The sequence below is a fragment of the Patiria miniata genome, unplaced genomic scaffold (genome assembly GCF_015706575.1).
Source record: "Patiria miniata isolate m_02_andy unplaced genomic scaffold, ASM1570657v1 HiC_scaffold_20, whole genome shotgun sequence".
Classification (NCBI taxonomy): Eukaryota; Metazoa; Echinodermata; class Asteroidea; order Valvatida; family Asterinidae; genus Patiria; species Patiria miniata.
The window spans coordinates 5,808,338-5,831,402 of NW_024037059.1; the positions used below are offsets into that span (position 1 = coordinate 5,808,338).

Sequence of the window (23,065 nt, forward strand, 5' to 3'; positions counted from 1 at the left end):
GAATCATTCAATGGACTTGAATTGTACTCGGTTAATCACAAGTCATCTCTAGTCAAAATCATAAGTCATCTCAAGTCAAAACCACAAGTCATCTCAAATTAAAATCATAAGTCATCTCAAGTCAAAATCACCAATCAAACTTAGACCTTGCATTACATTGTAATACACTGTAATAACTTCTTGATGAATTCATAAAACCATACAGAGTGCTGGAGGGGATTTGGGCAGTATAAGTAAAAACACATGTTCAGAAACTTGTAGTTAATTGTTCTGCTCACCAATGACAGTGATGTAGAATGTACAACTAATCTCATTGCCAGCAAATGAAACTCAAGAGGAGTCGTAATTCAATACAGTGCAGTGGGTTTCTGAATGGTTTATGTAAATAAAGTTCTTTGGAAATCCTTACTTTAGCGTACTATCATGTTGCATTGACTAATCTTTGACAAAGTCAAATTGATAATGACACTTTGGAGAAATCCCTGATTCTAACAGAATTTCAAAACTTTTGGGGCAAATTCTGCTCACCTATGACAGTGATGGAGAATGTACAACAAATGTCATTGCCAGCATTATCTCGTGCAGTCAACATGACGATGGTCTCTCCAATGTTATAGATATCTCCCCCCTGGTAGTCTGTGGTCAGGGCGGGCGTGTTGCCGTCGTTATCAGTCAGAACCAGCGGGTCATAGGTCACGTTGGCAAATGCCACGCCATCATCTGTTGGCCTGGTGATGTTAGCTGGGCACACCAGGTTGGGTGGTTGGTTATCTGTTGGAAAACATCAACAGTGAAAGATTATTTGCAATAAATACTTCCACCAAATTTTCTACAAAAAATAACACAGTTTCCTACAGACTCCAGGCATGTGATGACTGTACACGCACGAGGCCCCCTTCAATGGAGACACCATTGCGCAAGCTATTGTACAAAGCAACAACTATGATGGATTATCTGAACTAAAGCCAGCACAATGTTTTCCCCATTGGAGGGGCCTTGTCATTGAATTGGCTAAAGTTGCTAAAATTAAATTGTTTTCACAAGGGTTCAATCGGCATGGATTATTCAGATACGTAATCAATACGAGCATCATTAATTCAACAAAAGAACGAGTCCACTTGCTGAAAGGCAGTAGAAATTACAGGGATATAAAGTCAAAACAAAACAATATAATCAGACAAAGCAAGAGTGTTATTCATGCAATACAAACAGCCAACTCAATACATGTCTCCTACAGACAGATAAGAAGGCTTCCCATACAGTTTTGTCAAGCAAAGATGAGTCACATTCAGATATCTTGCTTGAGTGGCACAACCAATATCGACACAACAAAAATAAGTAAGAGTCCACACAATACACGATAGCATAACTGTTTTATTCCATTAACAAGTTAGTAATCAATGCAAAATCAATCACAGTTTATCAATTTCAGTAAATATGTGAAACGCCTTCACAGATACAAAGGCATTATTGATAAAGTTACATGCACTCCAAATAATTTGTTCAAATTGAGAGCATTCAGTAGTTAGATACAAGGCAGTAATACCACTGGTTGACATTGTCAGTTGAAGCCACCATATTAAAGAAAGATTTGGCTCTTGGAGGCTGCTTGTTCTGTTCGAGCAACAATGTTAAGACTGACATCAATATTTCTTTGTCAACAGGGAATATATTTGTCTGTTTTGAACCAAATTTATTCAAACTCCATCTGGGCAGACATTTTTCAGTTTCTTGAGGTTATACAGTGAGAAAACAAACCCAGAATATTCTGCAGCGTCACTAATTAGATGTCTGCCATATGCCCTGTCTTAATAATTAAGGCAACTACACAACTTGTTGTGAAATAGTGCAGCCATATTTTGCCAACTTGCAGTAGTCCTGTTGGGACAGGATCTAATGGTTTTCCGCGGACCTCTCGCTGTTTGACACTGAAAGGAACCCCTCGGAATAATCGACAGAGGGTTTGAGGGTCACTGAGGGCCCCAGGGCAATGTAGGGTCTATGGTATATTTTTCCTGAAATCAGTAAAAATCCTGACAAATTTCACCCCTGTCTGTTACATCCTTGAACATGTTCTCAAACTACCATCACAGGATGTGCTTAAGGGAATTGTCACTACTCTTCCCACATCGTGTTGCTTCATCCACCAGACACAATTTGTTGTCTCCTGTTATCCGCATTTTGCCTGTGTGACAATGGCTGGTACAACAAAGTATCTCTCAACTTTCCTCCCCTGGAATGCCTCACGGGGACACTCCTTGCCAGAATCCTGCTCTACTTGTCCGTCAAATTTATATTAGCTAGTTGAAGCCGAATGTCCACAAACTCCATAGTTCTTTTTTTTGTTGCCACCGATGCAGGTGGCCACAGCCCCGTGGTGGGACACTTGCATTTCAAAAAATAAACAGAATATAAAAATGAGGTTAGACTAGGTTAGGGAGGGGATGGATTGGGATGGGGTCATTAAGTTTGGGATGAGCTCAGGATGGGGTGGGCGATGTGAGTAACAAATGAGTTTTTCCTTTTCCTTAAGTGGCTCACCTTCAACTGTAACGGTGATATCAAACGTCACAGTGTTACCGTAGAAGTCCGTTACTGTGTACATAATAACATGTGGTCCTATGCTCAGCACGCTGTTGTTGGCTGGTGACGTCATGATGGTAACAAGTTCCCCTGAATTGTCTGTCACATCGGTTGGCAACGGAAGGCTGACAATGGCAGATGATTGTCCATGGTCAGTTGGTACCATAAAATCAGACGGAGGTGTAAAGCTTGGAGGCTCCACATCTGCATCAGAAAAAAAGAAAAGCGTAAGGGACATAAGCTTAATTATTATGAGTTCAGGATTAGAGAAAAGATTTCAAGAAATGTTGATCTAAATATACTAAAAGTACAAATCGTTTATAAATTTAGACGTTTATGCAACACGACTATGTCTGACCTGTCTACTCCTAACAAAAACTTAAAATACTGTGGTGAGAAATTCAAACTTTTTTATAAATTGCCTGAGTTAATTTAAAGGATTAAATACACTTCAAAATGGTGATGCTTTTAATTGCTTCAGAACTAAATGCTTAAATCTGAAAAACACAAACTGACCTATGATCGTGACCGTGATATTGCAGGATGCAGATTCCCGCCTGTCATCAGTGACTGTATATGTGACTGTATGGTCACCGATATCAAGGACAGGAGACCCAGATGGATTGGTAGTAACTGTCAATGATGTCATAGAGTTGTCGCTTGTTGTTGCAGCAGGTAGGATGACTGTGGTGTCAGGCTGTCCGGAGTCAGTATTCTGAGTGATGTTGGCTGGACAAATGATCACTGGATCCTCCGAATCTAAATGGAATAACCGTACATCAAATGAAACTCAAAGGAAGTCATAATTCGAAACAATGCAGTGGGTCTCTAAAAATTTTTCTTTGAAAATCCTTACTGTAGCTTTAAAGTTGCGAACACTAATCTTTGCCAAAGTAACAAGTTTTGTTCCATTTCTGAGAAATTCCTGATTTTTACAGAATTTAAAACTTTGGGGCAAATTCTGCTCACCTATGACAGTGATGGAGAATGTACAACTAATCTCATTGCCACCATTATCTCGTGCAGTCAACGTGATGATGGTCTCTCCAATGTCATAGATATCTCCCCCCTGGTAGTTGGTGGTTAGATCAGGCGTGTTGCCGTCGTTATCGGTCAGAATCAGCGGGTCATAGGTCACATTGGCAAATGCCACGCCCTCATCTGCGGTCTGGTGATGTTAGCTGGGCACATCAGGTTTGGGGGTTGGTTATCTGTTGAAAGAGTCAAGGAAAAGGTTGCCTTAAAGAAACGAAAGCATTCCCTCTAAACTTAACCTCAATAAGATTATCTGGTTATTTTTCTGAATTTGGGGTTCAAAGTAAAATTAAAACCCAAAAGACAAAACAAATGCTATCCACGTGAAATGTCAGCTTTTCCAGTGCCTGTACTTGACTATGGGAAACAGTGTCCCCCCAAAAAACACTGAATTTCTCCACTTGTAACAGGCACACTGCAAGATCTAGACTACACTACAGATCCATGGGTTCGGCTAAATTCTCATGACAAAAGGAAATCTGTCATTCACAAGGTGTCGAGAAGCATGAATTGATCACAAAGTGTCATCCAAAATAAGCAAAATGAAATGTTAACAAAACTAAAGCATCGGGATCAAGAAGCCCCCCCCCCAAAAAAAACCCAAACAAACAAACAAACAAACACCCCACCAACCCAACAAACAGCACATTCACTTTGTGTACCAAATTGAAATCACGGAAATCAGACAAAGTAACTACATTGAGTTCATACAGTCGACAGGACAAATATCATGTATATCAGAAGGACATGATAACTTTACACATTCAAATTTTTGGGGGGAGAACTACCCAGGCAGAGCAGGCAAAGCCCAGTCACTTGCAGTCAAAGAAAGTCCATACATCACAAATCAAGATGGGTGGTTTATTTCACAGACAACTAGAAATAAAAGTCATTCATTAATAATTCAAAAACAACTATCTAACCTGTTGCAATCATTAACGATAATGGGGAAAAGTCCACAAAACAATTGATAATTTAGAAAAACAAAAGGTCTTATCAATTAATGTAGGACAGCAAATGACCAGAAGTATCATTTACCCTCGTACCACTAGCAATATTTTAAATCGATAATTTTCCCTGCAATAGTGTCCATGTCACGATGTCCCTTAAACAAACACCAACACCACAAATTAATAAAGCCCCAAAACAAACAAACAAACAACCAACTCACCGCTCAAATTGTCCACTGTGCACATGATGCTGGCGTGTGAGTTGGTCCCCCTTTTGTTTTTAAATTTCAAACAGGTTGGAACTGACGTCTGCAATGACGGACTAGGAGCGTTTTCACAGGGCAACATTACTTATAGCTTTCGCGTGCGCAGCAGTGCCATTGAACGTTTTTTTGTTAAGTATTAATCATCGTGATAACACTGCTTTACTAACCATTGCTTGCCCTTCGAATTGATACATCTTGGTGTCATAGAGGGCGTTGTGGGCGTGGTTTTGACTAGTTGATCATAGATGTTATGGAGCTTGTATGCCCCTTCGTCTCTGGGAGCGTTCCCCCCCCCCCCCCCCCCCCCCCCCCCCCCCGTGTCTGATCCATATGGCCTCCCAATTCATCAGTAGTTAAACATTTTTCTCTTGTAAAGCAATTTCAACTGCCCTTTTTCCCCCTTTTAAACGATGAAGCCCCTGCACTCTCAATACTATTTCGGCTCGAATTAGAGACAGCCTTCCTTGGGCACTATCAGAAGACGTCTTTGTTAAAGACATTTGCAGCTTCTCAGACACGACAGATACGTCAATCCTCATATTTGAACCATTTTGTTTACAGGCATGCTGTGACAGCAGTCATGTCAACCATGTCAACCATACCATGCAGGAAATAGATGAATGATGTTGAGTCTAAAGTCTGTCTCCAGCAAATATGCTCATGAGGGCCGGAGTTTAGCCAATGTTCTTGAGTACAAAAAAAACTGAGAATATTCCATCAACTCATCCTCGGATAGGATTTTAGTCCATCACAAGTAACTCCCCAGCATATACTGGAACCTAATTGTAATCCTGAGTAAAGAGAGACACATTGAGGTCGACAACAAAGAAAACCAGTGGTGTAGCCAGGGTTCTCATCTGGGGGGGGGGGGGGGGCTTGAGGTTACAATGGGAGAGCGCCCAAACGTTTCATGTGTGCTCAAAGGTAGCCAGGGTCTTTTTTCACCGGACACCCGACTTCCGTAAAATCAATTAGTAAGGGGGGGGGGGGGGGAACACCATCTTCCAGTGGGTGCGCTGTTCAAAACCTATATCATGGTTAATGTTAGACAATAACTACCCCTTTTCACTTTCTACGGATGTTAAAATAAAACAACCACTCTTGACAAGAAAGGGATTTGGTTAAAAATACGCTAATCACGATGACTCATACGGCTGTTTTTGTTCTGGATCTTTTTATGGGGGGGGGGGGCCTGCGGCACCCCCCCCCACCCCCCCCCCCCCCCCCCAGCTACGCTGCTACACAAAACATCATTTAAAGTCATTCATTAATACTTGAATGGCCAATTACAAAGTACCAAGGGAAAAGGGACAAGAAAATGTCACACTTTCGAACTTTAACCTCCCTACTGTATGAACAGTCACAGACAGTCAGAAATTCCATCCACTTCCCCTGCCATGCTTTTTGCACAGGCTAGTCACCAACAGTCGGATTATATTTCAAGTTTGGGAGCTCTCAACTGTAAAACACAGTCACTTGACTGAGTTTGACTGAACGGACAACTGAACACAGAATGCATGTTTGCATAGGAGGGTTATTTTTTGGAATGCCTGAAATGCTTGCATTTGTAGACAAGAATTAAACGACTAAATGCAATATGATACACTTTTCTGTTGCAAACGAAAAAATTGTGCGGGGTAGTTTTTCTTGATACCAAGGCTTCTTTGTTGTGATAACTTACCCACGATCGTGACCTGAATAGTGAACTGCACAATCACCCCAAAGACATCGACAATCGTGTAGGTTATCACGTGGATCCCGATGGGCAGCACCGTGCCATTAACTGGGGAGGTTGTGACGGTAATCTCGCCTCCCCCGTTGTCTGACAGGTCCGTCGGCAGTGGGAAAAAGACCGGGGAATTAGAGAGTCCTGTTGATACTGTAAAATTGGATGGGGGCGTGAACGTTGGGGGCTCCACATCTGTTCAAAGAATGAAAGAAATGAATGAACCAAATCTTAATACATTTTGAAAAAAACAATGATCTGGTTTTTAGTGCCTTTTTGTGTCCACAAAATGAAAGGACAGAGAGAATGTGAGGCACTGCCACTTCACACAACTTTTTCCTTCAAGATATAAATGTTTTATAATATTCAAGGAGGCTGCATCATCAGTATTAAGAATTTGGATTTAAACCTCTACTCCCCTAACCCTTCAATAACAACAACAAAAACAAGAGATTAAACAACAAACTATTTGAGATAGACGAACAAAAAGAAACAAAAAGAAAAAATCAGACCAAAAACAAAAGCTTTTCCACAACTATGCAGAAAAGCCAAAACCAAAACAAACCAAAATCAAGAAAAGTAGTGTTAAAAAACACAAATGCCTCGCAACCATGCCTAATTCCATGACATAACACCACTCTATTAACATCAACTTACCTGGGTCACATGGAACGTTCATTGACATCGTTATTGTTTTCTTAAGGTTATATATGTCATGTATTGATGCCTATGATCCCATAATGAATTTTTGTTTTTTTTGCTTTTCTGTTGGGAAGTCATTGTATGTGATTTAAACAAACTGACTGGATATTTTCAGTCTTAAGCAAGACATTTCTCAAAGGCAAATCCTTTGAGCATAATCCTTTGAGCATTTACAAAGCCTACGTGGACATAACAGTTTTTACATAATCAAAAGAAAATATGGCTATTTTTGCCTGAGTTAATTCAAATGATTAAATACATTTCAAAATGATAATGCATTTAATTCCTTCAGAACTAAATGCTCAAATCTGGAAAACACAAACTGACCTATGATCATGACCGTGATATTGCAGGATGCAGGATTCCCGCTGTCATCAGTGACTGTATATGTGACTGTATGGTCACCGATACCAAGGACAGGAGACCCAGATGGATCGGTAGTAACTGTCAATGATGTCATAGAGTTGTCGCTTGTTGTTGCAGCAGGTAGGATGACTGTGGCGTCAGGCTGTCCGGAGTCAGTATTCTGAGTGATGTTGGCTGGACAAATGATCACTGGATCCTCCGAATCTAAATGGAACAACCGTACATCAAACGGAACTCAAAGGAAGTCGTAATTCAAGACAATGCAGTGGGTCTCTAGTAATTCGTCTTTGAAAATCCTTACTGTAGCTTTCTAGGTTGCGTAAACTAATCTTTGCCAAAGTAAAAAGTTTTGCTCCAGTTCTGAGAAATTCCTGATTTTTACAGAATTTAAAGACTTTTGGGACAAATTCTGCTCACCTATGACAGTGATGGAGAATGTACAACTAATCTCATTGCCACCATTATCTCGTGCAGTCAACGTGACGATGGTCTCTCCAATGTCATAGATATCTCCCCCCTGGTAGTCTGTGGTCAGGGCGGGCGTGTTGCCGTCGTTATCGGTCAGAACCAGCGGGTCATAGGTCACATTGGCAAATGCCATGCCCTCATCTGTTGGCCTGGTGATGTTAGCTGGGCACACCAGGTTGGGTGGTTGGTTATCTGTTAACAAAGTCAAGGAAAAGGTTGCCTTGAAAAAAAAAAAAGCATTCCCTCCAAACTTTAACCTCAATAAGATTATCTGATTATCTTTCTGAATTTGGGGTTCATACGGCTGTGTTTTATTCCGGATTTCAAATTTCCAGTGGGGGGGGGGCACAAACTTTTTATGGGGGGACGTGTGCCCCCCCCCCCCCCTACACTGCCAAACAAAACATCATTTGAAGTCATTCTTTAATACTTGAATGGCCAATTACAAAGTAACAAGGGAAAAGGGACAAGAAAATGTCACACTTTCGAACCTTAACCTCCCTACTGTATGAACAGTCACTGACATTCGAAAATTTCATCCACTTCCCCTGCCATGCCTTTTGTACAGGCTAGTCACCAACAGTCAGATCATATTTCAAGTTTGGGAGCTCTCAACTGTAAAACACAGTCACTTGACTGATTTTGACTGAACGGACAACTGAACACAGAATGCATGTTTGCATAGGAGGGCTATTTTTTTAAATGCCTGAAATGCTTGCATTTGTAGACAAGAATTAAACGACTAAATGCAATATGATACACTTTTCTGTTGCAAACGAAAAAATTGTGCAGGGTAGTTTTTCTTGATACCAAGGCTTCTTTGTTGTGATAACTTACCCACGATCGTGACCTGTATAGTGAACTGCACAATCACCCCAAAGACATCGACAATCGTGTAGGTTATCACGTGGATCCCGATGGGCAGCACCGTGCCATTAACTGGGGAGGTTGTGACGGTAATCTCGCCTCCCCCGTTGTCTGACAGGTCCGTCGGCAGTGGGAAAAAGACCAGGGAATTAGAGAGTCCTGTTGATACTGTAAAATTGGATGGGGGCGTGAACGTTGGGGGCTCCACATCTGTTCAAAGAATGAAAGAAATGAATGAACCAAATCTTAATACATTTTGAAAAAAACAATGATCTGGTTTTTAGTGCCTTTTTGTGTCCACAAAATGAAAGGACAGAGAGAATGTGAGGCACTGCCACTTCACACAACTTTTTCCTTCAAGATATAAATGTTTTATAATATTCAAGGAGGCTGCATCATCAGTATTAAGAACTTGGATTTAAACCTCTACTCCCCTAACCCTTCAATAACAACAACAAAAACAAGAGATTAAACAACAAACTATTTGAGATAGACGAACAAAAAGAAACAAAAAGAAAAAATCAGACCAAAAACAAAAGCTTTTCCACAACTATGCGGAAAAGCCAAAACCAAAACAAACCAAAATCAAGAAAAGTAGTGTTAAAAAACACAAATGCCTCGCAACCATGCCTAATTCCATGACATAACACCACTCTATTAACATCAACTTACCTGGGTCACATGGAACGTTCATTGACATCGTTATTGTTTTCTTAAGGTTATATATGTCATGTATTGATGCCTATGATCCCATAATGAATTTTTGTTTTTTTTGCTTTTCTGTTGGGAAGTCATTGTATGTGATTTAAACAAACTGACTGGTTATTTTCAGTCTTAAGCAAGACATTTCTCAAAGGCAAATCCTTTGAGCATAATCCTTTGAGCATTTACAAAGCCTACGTGGACATAACAGTTTTTACATAATCAAAAGAAAATATGGCTATTTTTGCCTGAGTTAATTCAAATGATTAAATACATTTCAAAATGATAATGCATTTAATTCCTTCAGAACTAAATGCTCAAATCTGGAAAACACAAACTGACCTATGATCATGACCGTGATATTGCAGGATGCAGAATTCCCACTGTCATCAGTGACTGTATATGTGACTGTATGGTCACCGATACCAAGGACAGGAGACCCAGATGGATCGGTAGTAACTGTCAATGATGTCATAGAGTTGTCGCTTGTTGTTGCAGCAGGTAGGATGACTGTGGCGTCAGGCTGTCCGGAGTCAGTATTCTGAGTGATGTTGGCCGGACAAATGATCACTGGATCCTCCGAATCTAAATGGAACAACCGTACATCAAACGGAACTCAAAGGAAGTCGTAATTCGAGACAATGCAGTGGGGCTTTAGTAATTTGTCTTTGAAAATCCTTACTGTAGCTTTCTAGGTTGCGTAAACTAATCTTTGCCAAAGTAAAAAGTTTTGCTCCAGTTCTGAGAAATTCCTGATTTTTACAGAATGTAAAGACTTTTGGGGCAAATTCAGCTCACCTATGACAGTGATGGAGAATGTACAACTAATCTCATTGCCACCATTATCTCGTGCAGTCAACGTGATGATGGTCTCTCCAATGTCATAGATATCTCCCCCCTGGTAGTCTGTGGTCAGGGCGGGCGTGTTGCCATCGTTATCGGTCAGAACCAGCGGGTCATAGGTCACATTGGCAAATGCCATGCCCTCATCTGTTGGCCTGGTGATGTTAGCTGGGCACACCAGGTTGGGTGGTTGGTTATCTGTTGAAAAAGTCAAGGAAAAGGTTGCCTTGAAAAAAACGAAAGCATTCCCTCCAAGCTGGCTGGGCAAGCGATCTACATGGAATTAAATTCAATAAATTGAAAGGGAAATGCGTCAGGTTTTTATGATGTAAAACTGAAATCTGACATGAACAAAATGAATTTCAAAAAAGCATCACAAACAAAAAAGGGGAAAAAGGGGGAAAAGGCTAACATTCCATCTAATGAATAACTTGCCATTCATGAACTTGCACTTAGATTGGGTGAAGAATTGGTTGGGTCGGGTCATGTTAGGCTGGGTTGTGTTGGGTTGGGTCAGGTGGGGTTGAGTTGAGCGGGTTGGGTTGGGTTGGGTGGAGTTGGGTTGGGTTGGGTTGGGTGGAGTTGGGTTGGGTTGGGTGGATTTAGGTTGGGTTGGGTGGAGTTGGGTTGGGTTAGGTGGAGTTGGGTTGGGTTAATTGGGTTGAGTTGGGTTGGGTTGGGTGGAGTTGGGTTGAGTTGGGTGGAGTTGGGTGGAGTTGGGTGGAGTTGGGTTGGGTTGGGTTGGGTTGGGTGTAGTTGAGTTGGGTTGGGTTGGGTGGAGTTGGGTTGGGTTGGGTTGGGTTGGGTTGGGTTGGGTGGATTTAGGTTGGGTTGGGTGGAGTTGGGTTGGCTGGAGTTGGGTTGGGTTGGCTGGAGTTGGGTTGGGTTGGGTGGAGTTGGTTGGAGTTGGGTTGGGTTGGGTGGAGTTGGGTTGGGTTGGGTGGAGTTGGGTTGGGTGGAGTTGGTTGGGTTGGTTGGGTTGAGTTGTTGGGTCGGCTTGGGTTAAGTTTTGGTTGGGTTGGATTGATTTGTGCTGCTGGGTTTAGTTTGGTTTAGTTGTTTTCTGTTGGATTTGGTTGGGTTGGGCTGGACTGACTTGAAATTCCTGGAGTGGCTCACCTTCAACTGTGACAGTAATACTAAACGTCATAGTGTTACCGTTGATGTCCGTTAGAGTGTACATAATAACATTTGGTCCTATGCTCAGCACGCTGTTGTTGGCTGGTGAGGTCATGATGGTAACAAGTTCCCCTGAATTGTCTGTCACAGCGATTGGCAACGGAAGGCTGACAATGGCAGATGATTGTCCATCGTCAGTTGAAACCGTGAAATCAGACGGAGGCGTGAAGCTAGGAGGCTCGTTATCTAGATTCAATGAAAATTGACAGACCAAATATACTTTCATCCTATTTAAAATTGCACAAGCTTATTTTGTGACCTGCAACCGATTTTGAGAAACTTCATGCAATGACATTACTCCACTCCCATCACAATGTGATGCGTGAAGCCCGGTTCATACTTCACGCGAATGCGAATGCGAAACGAATTTGACTTCACGAAGCATTTGCTGCAAAATTCGGCCGAGTTGAAATATGTTCAACTTTTACGAATTCGCAGCACGAATACTTGCCACGACGTCACAAATTCGCATTTGCATTCGCTTTCGCGCCGAGTATGAACCGGGCTTAAGGCGTGCAGCATTGAACAATGTTAAAAACTTTGCACCACCTATGCCAAGTTTCATGCAATCGATCATATGTTTATTGCACAGCACAATGTATGACCAGTAACTTCACAAACTAACCTACGATCGTGACCGTGATATTGCAGGATGCAGGATTCCCGCTGGCATCAGTGACTGTATATGTGACTGTATGGTCACCAATACCAAGGACAGGAGACCCAGATGGATCGGTAGTAACCGTCAATGATGTCATAGAGTTGTCGCTTGTTGTAGCAGCAGGTAGAGTGACCGTGGCGTCAGGCTGTGTGGAGTCGGTATTCTGAGTGAAGTTGCCCGGGCACATTATGACAGGATCCTCCAAATCTGAATTAAAAATTTACATCCCAGAATTGTGAAAGTCATGCCCAAGTTCCTTCACAAAAATGAAATGCACTTTGTATTGGGAACTGCGTTGGTTAAATTGTTCAAAAGGAACCAAGCCATTTTTTAGTAGTACGTTACTAGCATAATTGGCGTACTACAAAACGTATGATTCTTGAATATACTTTATTTGGGATGGAAAATTCAAATTTGAATACAAAGTTGTAATAATTCTGGAACATTGTTTTAATTTAACTTTCAACTTTTATAGGTCATGCTGCATGCATATTAATGAAACAAGTCAAATGTTTAATACGCCATTTCATCAGGGAAATATACACAGCTTTCCTACTCTCACACAATGCTTTCAACTTCAAACAAATGTTTCAGGTACTTTAACGATACATGTGCATGCTCCATGCAAACCGGCTAAACTATATTTGTGAGGCGTTATGGCAAAATGAGTTGGAACTTGGCAAGGGCCATAGTGGAGAAAAATGCAAAAAAAAAAAAAAAAATGGTGGTGATTTTTCTGTGAATTTCAGATTGCTTAAGATTTTTAGTCTTTGATGTGTCTACAGTACTTCAACACTATAGAAATCGTGGAGTAAAAAAAGGTTTTAAGAAAATTAATACCATTATTCATCTTCAATGCTCATGACTACAAAACAGTCAAAACATTGAAGGCCTTTTTCTCAGTATTTTACTTTTTTGACATGTCGACAAATGCAAACTTTAAATACCTATTACTTGTCAACGGAATGTCCAATTAAAGTGCAACAAATAGCACTGCAAGCAGAATTGAATTTTCTTTCCTATATATACCCACAAACTCTCATTTTGTCCTCTGCCCAATTGTGTCTCATTTTGACAGAACGCCTGAAATTGTTTTTACCCTTGGGACAAGCCTTGTTTTTTGTATAGTCTTGGACTCACATGGGAGTGGGTTTGCTTTTTATACGACACACTTCTGAACTGAAGTACAACAATGCTGTGTTTATGATATCATCGGTTGAGCAACTAACTTTCTCAACTAACCTTCAACTGTGATAGTGATGGTAAACGTCACGGTGTTGCTGTAGATGTCCGTTAGAGTGTACATAACGACATTTGGTCCTATGCTCAGCATGCTGTTGTTGGCTGGTGAGGTCATGATGGTAACAAGTTCCCCTGAATTGTCTGTCACATCGGTTGGCAACGGAAGGCTGACAATGGCAGATGATTGTCCATCGTCAGTTGGTACCGTAAAATCAGACGGAGGCATAAAGCTTGGAGGCTCCATATCTGAATCAAGCAAACGTTGTGAGGTGAGGTTAATATTTTGTAACATTTGATGTTTAAACAGATAAACAAAATGAACTAAGCATATACACTGCACATTATTTAAAGAATCATTCCAAACTTCTCTCTGACAAGTTACATTTTTATTACTTACCTCGAACAGTGACGGTAATCGTGAACGTTACGCTGTTCCCGTAGATGTCCATAACAGTGTACATGAAGTCATGCATTCCTATCGGTAACATGTCGCTATTGGACGGTGATACAGTGACTGTGACCGGTCCCCCAGAGTTGTCTGCCCGATTTGACACCAACGGCAAGGTGACATTGGCGAACAGCTGTCCTTCGTCAGGTGATACGACAATGTCAGAGAGCGGTGTGAAGGTGGGTGGTTCCATATCTGGTTTAAGAAAAGGGAAAAAAAACACAAGAATTTCAGCTTCAAATGTCTTTCACTTTTCTAACACAGTATCAATTGTTCGAATCAGATCATAGTCACATTGTTCTCATGAAACTTGCTTGCGTAACTGCAACCATAAAAAAAATGGCCTGAATATCTCAACGACTGGTTCATATTCACGGAAATTCAAATGCAAATCTAGATCCATGACGTGAATTAGTTGTAGCAAAATCGAAATACATTCAACTTTTGCAAATTCCCAGTGTGACTACTTGCCATGATGTTAAAACTTTGCGTTACAAGCTCAACCCAGGCCTACAGACAAAAGTTATAACAACTGGGCAATTCTACTGACCTTCGATCGTGACCGTGATATCACAAGATGCAGAATTCCCACTGTCATCAGTGACTGTATATGTGACTGTATGGTCACCGATACCAAGGACAGGAGACCCAGATGGATCGGTAGTAACCATCAATGATGTCATAGAGTTGTCACTTGTTGTAGCAGCAGGTAGGACGACTATGGCGTCAGGCTGTCCCGGGCTGGTGTTCTGAGTGAAGTTGGCCGGGCACATTATGACAGGATCTTGGACGTCTGTATGGAATCCAACAACAAAACAAACGACCTGTAGCGTACTAACCCTTTGGCACCTGTAATACATTGTATTACATTGTATTTATTCACTGACTAATCCATAAAACTATTCAGCGCTCGGCGACTTGGGGCGATAAAAGGAGTAACAGATAGTGTGGTTCTAGGGTTTACATACTTTCTTCGGGTGCGAATTACTGTCAGGGTCAACATTTTATGGATTAGGTTTTCAGACCCTGTCTGAATCCGTTGGTTTTCCCCAGAACATTCTTCTGGGGTTTTCCTCCCACCTCTAAAACTGTGATTTCTTCGCACTGTCTCCTCTCTACAGGTTTCTTCAGGTTTCTTCAGGCATGCGAACTACAGTGCCTGGGGCGCTTTTGAGGAATCCTTGTTTTACAACCAGAAATAAATAATAATAATAATAACAATAAAATTGGCCTCTGTCAACGTACCTTGTACCCGTACAGTGAATCTGCACTCGCCGACATTCCCCTGAGAATCTAAAGCTGTGTAAATCACCTGATTCAACAAATGAAATTGGGAACATTTTCAAAATTGCATGCAAATCTAGTTATTACTCGATTCTTTTTTGATATTGTCTCAGGGCCTGATGAACAGGGGTAATAATTGTGAAGCATTTTGATAAGTTAGGTATAAAGCACTATATAACACCACATTATCATTATTATAAAATATGTCTGTATGTCTATTGTTGACTGATATGTGAGGACTCAACAGGAATGATCTTGAAGCTTTGTTGTTCACGTACCTGATAGGTGCCGATGCTGTATTGACGATTGGGCCCCGTGTTCACAGTAATCGTAGGAGCTTCTAGCGAGTTGTCATTAGCAGTGGGTGCGACCCAGGTCACAAATGCACTGTCAGAGTCCTCAGTAGCATTTACAACAATGTCAGACAGGCAGTTCATGAACATTGGCGGTTCAGTATCTGTTACGGAATAAAACAAAAACAATAAATCACAGTCTCTGTAGCAGATCACAGTGAAAGATAAATAACCCTCCTCGATGATGACAATGTGGCTCTTGCCAAAACTTGCAGAAATTCAGATATTTACACGTGAAACAAATTAAAATGCACTGAAGTTAAATTGGAGCTCCAGAGTTATTTGGTGACAAGCAGATTTCAAGATCCGAAACAAAAACTGGGTGACAAACTTCCACCAAAATAATGCCATTTTGTTTTCCCGAAATAGTATTCTGGGGATTTTCGGTAGATTTCTTTTTACCCATCCTGATAAACACAACATTAAATCGGCATTTCACAGCATTGTTTCAAGCATCCTTTACATTAAGAACAGACAGTCAAAGCCTTATTACTCCTTGAGAATTACCCCTGCTATAACAAGAACTTTTTGTACATTGAAAGTATGTAATTATTAATCATCAGTACCATCCATTTATGGTCTCTTTGATAAAACTCATATTGAACAACTTTAGGCTCACAATAGGCCTCTTACCATTGAATCGCACCATGACGTCAAACATGCAACTATCGTCATTTCCAGCAGCGTCCATGGTGTTGCAGATTACTTGTGTCGTTCCAAATTGGAACGCCGACCCGCTGGCCGGTGCACACGTCGCCGTCAGTACACTCAAGCTGTTGTCTCGCACGACGGGGTCCGGCCAGCTAGCAGGGGCTGTACCAGTCGCAGGCTGGTTGGTATACGCTACGATGGTATCAGGACAGGTCAGGCGTGGGTCTTCACGATCTAATCATAATAATAATATAAGAGAGATGGAGAGAACGAACGTAATGACAGAGAGTGCATGTAAGAATAGAGAGAGTGAATGTATCCCAAATGTGTGGGATGTGTGAGGGGAAAGTGAAGACAGTCTTTCATTTGGTTTCTTTTGGCGACGGAACACTGAAAGTTTGGAAAGTACAGGTCAAGGTGATTCCAGTCGAAGTGTGGCCCTGGGTACTATTCCCAGGTCTCCGGCGAAACATCTGGATGAGATTGGCACAAGGTGGAATTGCTATAAAAGGCAGCTCTTCTAGGAACAGCGTGGATCCTACGTAAGACATATGAAGTCTGAGGCTGTGGAATGCAGCTAAACTCGATTTGGGGTAACAGATAATATAAGACATCTTAGCTCGTTGTGAAAGACCGAAATAATAATATTAATAATTTGGTGCTCATGGCTTTATACCATTGAATGTCTCAAAGTGCTTGGCAATCATTACTCCTGTTCCTCAGGCCATAAGTCCAGTTTTCTGGTCAGTGCAATCTGCCTTCACAGGTGTCCATTTATAATCTTGGGTGGAGAGAGGAAATTGTAGTAAAGCGTCTTGCCCAAGAACACAAGCACCATGTCCCCCGTCAGAGTTTGAACCCACTTAATGTGAAAGAGAACAAGTGCATGGCTGGTAAAAACAGATTTTTTTTCCCTCAAATATCAAAGTTTCTGCAATTTTACAATTTGAAGTCTCTTTTTGGTACCTTGCACTATGATGTTGAAGGAACACCTATTCTCGTTGTTAGCTCCATCGTGGATGACAATGGTGACCACGTGCAGGCCGACGTGGAACTGGTCCCCCGGCTCATCGGTAACCTGCCGTATGCTCACAATACCAGAGTTTTCGGTGATGGTTGGCGCCGGCCAGAACACTCGCGCCGAGTTGGACAGCAGGTCGGTGGGCACGGTCATATTGGGTGGGCACTGAATGGAAGGCGGCTCATTGTCTGAAAAATGACAACAATAATGGAGTCAGAGTTATATAGTCATGTCCATTACGATAATAAAAAATAAAAATTCTACGAGGCACCAGTAAATTGCCCACTCGAAACACTTATCAAATTTGGCTTTTTTTGCCAGTTTTATATCACAAATGCTGGAAATAAAGTATAGATTGTTTACCACAACACCATTATTTCTTAGTTGTGTTGTGTGAACCAGTTATTTTCAACTCTATGCAGGAAATGCAGCATTGCCTTATTCAACTGGCATTGTTATTTCGGAATCCAGCATCCACAGCTATATACACAATTACATTGACCCTTAAGTAGAGTGTTATCCTTGGTGGATTCGCTACTTAAATATTAACTTCTTCTTCAAAAAAAATAATTCTTAGTTAATTCTAAAACTTGTAAAAACTAGAAGAATACAATGTACACTTAGGCCAAAAGAAAAAAGTCTCCAGTTTCTGGTATGCGCGCATCGCAGTAGCCATGCACGTCGGCAAAATGAAAAAGTTTTTTTTTCAATGAAAGATGATGTCTCAAAACCGCCAAACTCACTGGTTTGACTGGAATCCTGCTGCTGCACAATTTTAACGTGTTTTTAGATTGGGTTATGGTCGAGAATAAGCTTTATGTGGCCTCTCTGGACTCCCATATATTTGCACTAAGTTTAGTCGGGCACCATTTGCAGTCATCAGCCGACATTTGAAGCAAAAAAATCAGGTAAAAAAAAAAAAGCCGCGTCGCCGCACCACTTTTTGGGCAAGCTCCATACCAGAAACCGGAGACTTTTTTTTTTTTGGCCTTTAATAGCGTGAGTAGCTACATGCATAATCCATGCCCACTAATGATGAAGATACTGTGTAAACAAGATAGGACCGTAACCAGCCTATAAAACCGACGCTGTGGCTAGTTTAGTATGGGCGGGCAGGGGGTGCGCGGCTTGCGTTGATTCCCTCGACACAGTGCCAACATGACAGGAAATAAACTTCCTTTTTTTTTTACTTTTCATTCTGTTTTTGCTTAGGTAAGGTCTAAAGATGATTGTTATGACAAGATGTGTATTCATCTCTAGGGGGTACTTTAGCATATTCCAGCATCCCCACCAAAATGTTGGGGGGTGCTGCAGCACCCCAGCACCCCCGTTCCCAAGAGCCTGGCAAGCATTTAAGTCAACTTTTGCTACACAGATATTGTGTACAAATCCGCCAGCCTAACACCTGACTTGAACGCAATGCATAAATATAGTCTTTACTTTTTTTGGTGGACAAGAGTTTACCTTGAAAAATATCCCTACACTTCGTGTCATGGTCGTTAACAATGCAGAATTTGTTGGTTAGAGTTCATCAATCCAACCTTCTTCTAGTAATAAATCATCTGCCATTTGTTGACAACACCCCTCACACACAAAAGATTTGGAAATAACCTTGGGCATTCCATGGCAAATATAAGGACAAATAAAAAAAAAAATTAAAAGAGAAAAAATTCACTTTCTGTTGTTACAGTTCAACTGAGTCATAGGATTTATGCATCATTGCCCTTTGTTGCCCAAGGCAACTAATACGAAACTCGGGAACAAAACAGCTTTATTGATGGTCGTCTAACAAACAAAAAAAGTTGGGTCGATCAGAATTTGAGATTATCAAAGGATTATCACTTACCGACGACTGTGACCTGAAACGAACAAGCTCCTGCATTGTTGGCGGCATCGGTCACGGTATACTCGACCCTCCTGACCCCGATGTTAAACTGTGTCAACGGCTGTCTGGAAGAGGTCATCTGCACTGCACCTTCTGTTCGGCTGAGTACCCTGGGCGGATCCCAGCCGACAATCGCGTAGTTCTGACCCGTTTGGGTCTCCTCCGTGATGTCATCTGGACATCTCAAGAGGAGGGTTCTCCGTGCCGGAGGGACTGTTTTTGAGACCATATTCCATCAAAATTCTTTAATAAATGGTTTCTGATATATATGTTTGGCATAATTAAGGGCGAAAAACTGGAACAATAGTTTCTACTTATTCTATTTGTGCATGATTTGTTCATTATACAACTGACATACAGATCCTTGTCACTTGATTGGTGGAACTCACATCATGTGACATTTGTTATTGCTCCCATCGCTCGGTAAAATCTGGACTTTTCCAGTTCACTCAGCTTCGCCTCGTGAAATGGAAAAGTCCAGATTTACCTTGCGATAATATTCCTCCCATTCCACGCTGAACCACTCAATATTTGTATACTATGCAGCCCTATTTTTCTCCATCCTGAATAAAATCACCCAAATGATAACAATGGTGGGTGTGGTTTGGGGACAAAAGCAATTACTTTTTTTCCCCCCACCCAATGACATACATGGAGGCCAAGGCAAAAACACTCCTATATTATTAAGCGGAGAGGCCAGTCATGGTGGCTTTCTTACCTGTGACTGGGTTGACAATGGGTGGATCTACTGGAGGAATAACTGGTTGCTGTGTCGTTCCTAAACCGAGAAAAAAAAATCGTTATATGTACACAATCCATATCCATTGGCATATTTTTTTCTGATCCCCCTTGCGTTTGTCAAAGTTGATTTGTCTGGGGTTTTTTTCAATAATAAGTTTCCTATTCATAGATGGAATTTTTGCATTGGGGTGATGTAAATTAAACTAAGTTTTGCCCTTCACCGATGTATAAACCAGCTAACCGATCCCGTTAGCTCGGTGGTCGAGTGATAAGACATCTGCACTAGAAAGCAGGAGGTCGTGGGTTCGAGTCCCACCCAAGTGATTTTTTTCCAACTTTCACTCGGGAGGTAACACACTGAGTATACAGTGTTTATATGTCGGTGAAGGGCAAAACCTAATTTGAATAATAAGATGGGTGTGAACTTTGCAAGTATTTTTTGGAGTAGCCACTTTTTAAAAACTTTTAGTAAGAATTGAACTCACCCTCAGACACTCCAGTGGAATCTGTTTTGGAAGAGAAAAGGTTTTATTTGAAATCAGTTGGGGTTTTGTTTGGTCAAGTCAAGTGCTGTATTTGTGGTGTAAAGTCTACTGAAGTCACCCACAACTACTGGAGTCTTGGCACTATCACTATAATTAACCCAGAGGGTGTTGCCTTGTTGAATGTAGCATCTACTAATGTAGTGCAGCGACCCGAAACATTAATATAAACCGAATCCAAACCTAAACCAAAAAATCCAAATCTGACTCGACCAGCTGACAAAAACTCCAGCCAAAAAAAAAAAAAAACGACCTGGAACTGACCTGAAACTGACCCCGCTTGGAACAAAAACAACGTATGTCTGGTTTGGGCAACTGTGTTCGCTTTTTGTGCCTGAATTTACCCGCGCCACCTAAAATTGTCGCCTCTCCGTTGTGAATCATACCGTATGGTGTGGCGATGAAGACTCATAACGTTACCTACTGGTGGGCCTACATGTTAGAGACTGTGGGCGATAATCTTTTTAAAGTAATTTCATGTGTATATTTTTCCACTGTAAACTGCCATCATTCTTTTATTTCATTGTTATTTTATTTTATATTATTTTCCTCTTTTGTGGTTAAGTTTGTTTATTTATTCATTTATTTATGTCTGAAATAATGTTGGTTTTCAGGCCTATTTTTCCGGTTGCTTATCATTTATTATTACTTGTATTTATTTTGTTATTGATACTTTTGTTGTTGCTTTTCTTGTTCATTGGATGGATATTTTTTTGACGTAGTTTTTCTCGCATGCCAACTGTATTTTTTACTTTTCTCTTTCAGGTTTTTATTGCTTATTATTATTATTTATTGTTATTTCATTGTAAATTATTTTGTTTACTGTATCAATCTTTCGTTCTGTGTTTTTATGTTGTTATGTGGTTGTTGTTGTCTTGTCTTGTCTTGTCTTGTTTGTTTGTTTTTTGTTTTGTTTCGTCTTGTCTTGTTTTGTTTTGTTTCGTTTTGTCTTGTCTTGTCTCTTTGTCTTGTCTCTTGTCTTGACTTGTTTTGTTACATTTTGTTTAGTCTTATCCTGTCTTGTTTTGTTTCTTAGATTGTTGGGGTGTTTGTTAGTTTTGTTTTGGCTTGTTTGTCTGTTTTTCCCCAGTCTTGTATAATCTGCAGTTGTTAGGTTTTTATGCCAGCTATTCTTGCCTTGAGAAAATGTAATCTTTTAAATCTATTTATCTTTTTAAGTATTATTTTTAATAATAATTTTTATTATATTTTGTATGTTACATGTACCATTCAAGTTAGGATTGACAGGCTTTCGAGTCACAGTGTTTTATTATACTTTTGTCAATCCTGGCCAGCTTGGATTGGATTGTTTTTGTTTAGTTTTGTTAACTTTTGTGAATTGCTTGTTGTACCTTGTAATTTGGCCGAATAAATAATAATAATAATAATAATAACAAGCATGTTTGCGCAGTTGGTTGACTTGGTTGGTTGACTTGGCTGGTCGTATCGGGCACAGTAACTCGGCAATAATGTTGCACCGCGTAAATTTCTAAACTGTTCTTTTCAGAACCACACATACTCACAAAAGAGATTTATTCACATGGTGCTACCGCAAACTTATCTTGTCTTAGTATGTTAAAGACTGTGGGTTATAGTTAGGTTGCTGTGTACACCTTTCAAACTTACTTGGCAAAACAACTCCAAAAATCACTGCCAAAGGAATGCCGATGAATGCTCCGAGTACAAGAATGACGACTGCTGAGACAGCAAAGACCAGAGGGGTGGCCGGTCCCGCTGCTGCAGCTGGGGCAGCGGCTGCAGCGTACAGCGGGGGTTTTCGAACGAAGTGAACTGGCCGGGACTGGGCTGAAGGACGAAATGCCCTGCCGGTCAGATGAAAAAGAAAAAGAAGGCAACATTAGAATTATCTGGTTGCGAGTTGGCATGTTGTCTACCTAGTCCAAAAATTTAATTGGGTGCAAGTACTTGCCTTGCAAATACCAACACGCTATTTTCCTTACTAGGAGGGAGGAAATATAGAGCCAAAGTCGTGAATTATTAATTCAGAAATCTCAAAATTTGCTTCCCTCTATCAACCAATCCTCCAGAGCCGTGGATGAGAGAACACTTGATCGACTGATGGCAGCGCAATCGACTGATGGCGGTGTGTTCGACCTATAGTGCAGCGTGATCTACTGATCGCGCAGATCCACCGATCACGCCCAACATATGTGATGCGATCAAGCGAAATGAGTTGTTTGTCGAGATCTTTCATTTGGAGATTCAGGCCAAAATAGGGCCACTTCATTACATCACTTCATCACATCTCTTGGTGTTCAGACTTCCATATTTTTAACTAAACATAGGCTACCAGCATGCGGTTTTCACAGCAGACTAATGCTGAGATTGCACTCTTTTTAGATCTGTAAAAAAACAAAACGACCAAGGTAGACAAACGACTCACTTAGCTTGATCGGACTAGTCAATGTCACTCATACACAGTAATTTGTATTGAGAGTCCCAAATGTCGGTTCGGACTAGCTTGAGTAACTCCAGCTGACATGCTCCATATTCATTCACATGTAACATGTGAATGAATATGGACCATGT

General features: G+C 40.9%; 1 protein-coding gene across 6 annotated transcripts in view; it reads right to left on the reverse strand.

Annotated features, from left to right (window-relative positions):
• LOC119727638 overlaps positions 1–23,065 on the reverse strand; it is a 51,738-nt gene that overhangs the window by 24,650 nt on the left and 4,023 nt on the right. For 2 of the 6 annotated variants that reach the window (XM_038199611.1, XM_038199607.1), the window contains exons 3-22: positions 22,142–22,338; positions 20,459–20,479; positions 19,951–20,010; positions 19,194–19,445; positions 17,293–17,535; positions 16,309–16,560; positions 15,601–15,779; positions 15,284–15,350; positions 14,589–14,831; positions 13,988–14,233; positions 13,591–13,836; positions 12,313–12,555; positions 11,628–11,873; positions 10,464–10,706; positions 10,008–10,250; positions 8,934–9,173; positions 8,046–8,288; positions 7,590–7,832; positions 2,542–2,787; positions 529–771 (exon numbers count right to left, since the gene is read on the reverse strand). In XM_038199611.1, the coding sequence (XP_038055539.1) occupies positions 529–771; positions 2,542–2,787; positions 7,590–7,832; positions 8,046–8,288; positions 8,934–9,173; positions 10,008–10,250; positions 10,464–10,706; positions 11,628–11,873; positions 12,313–12,555; positions 13,591–13,836; positions 13,988–14,233; positions 14,589–14,831; positions 15,284–15,350; positions 15,601–15,779; positions 16,309–16,560; positions 17,293–17,535; positions 19,194–19,445; positions 19,951–20,010; positions 20,459–20,479; positions 22,142–22,338 (4,196 nt within the window). Of the gene's footprint in view, positions 1–528; positions 772–2,541; positions 2,788–6,515; positions 6,756–7,589; positions 7,833–8,045; positions 8,289–8,933; positions 9,174–10,007; positions 10,251–10,463; positions 10,707–11,627; positions 11,874–12,312; positions 12,556–13,590; positions 13,837–13,987; positions 14,234–14,588; positions 14,832–15,283; positions 15,351–15,600; positions 15,780–16,308; positions 16,561–17,292; positions 17,536–19,193; positions 19,446–19,950; positions 20,011–20,458; positions 20,480–22,141; positions 22,339–23,065 lie in introns of all 6 variants that reach the window. The other 4 variants (XM_038199608.1, XM_038199610.1, XM_038199609.1 and 1 more) reach the window with 4 other exon arrangements.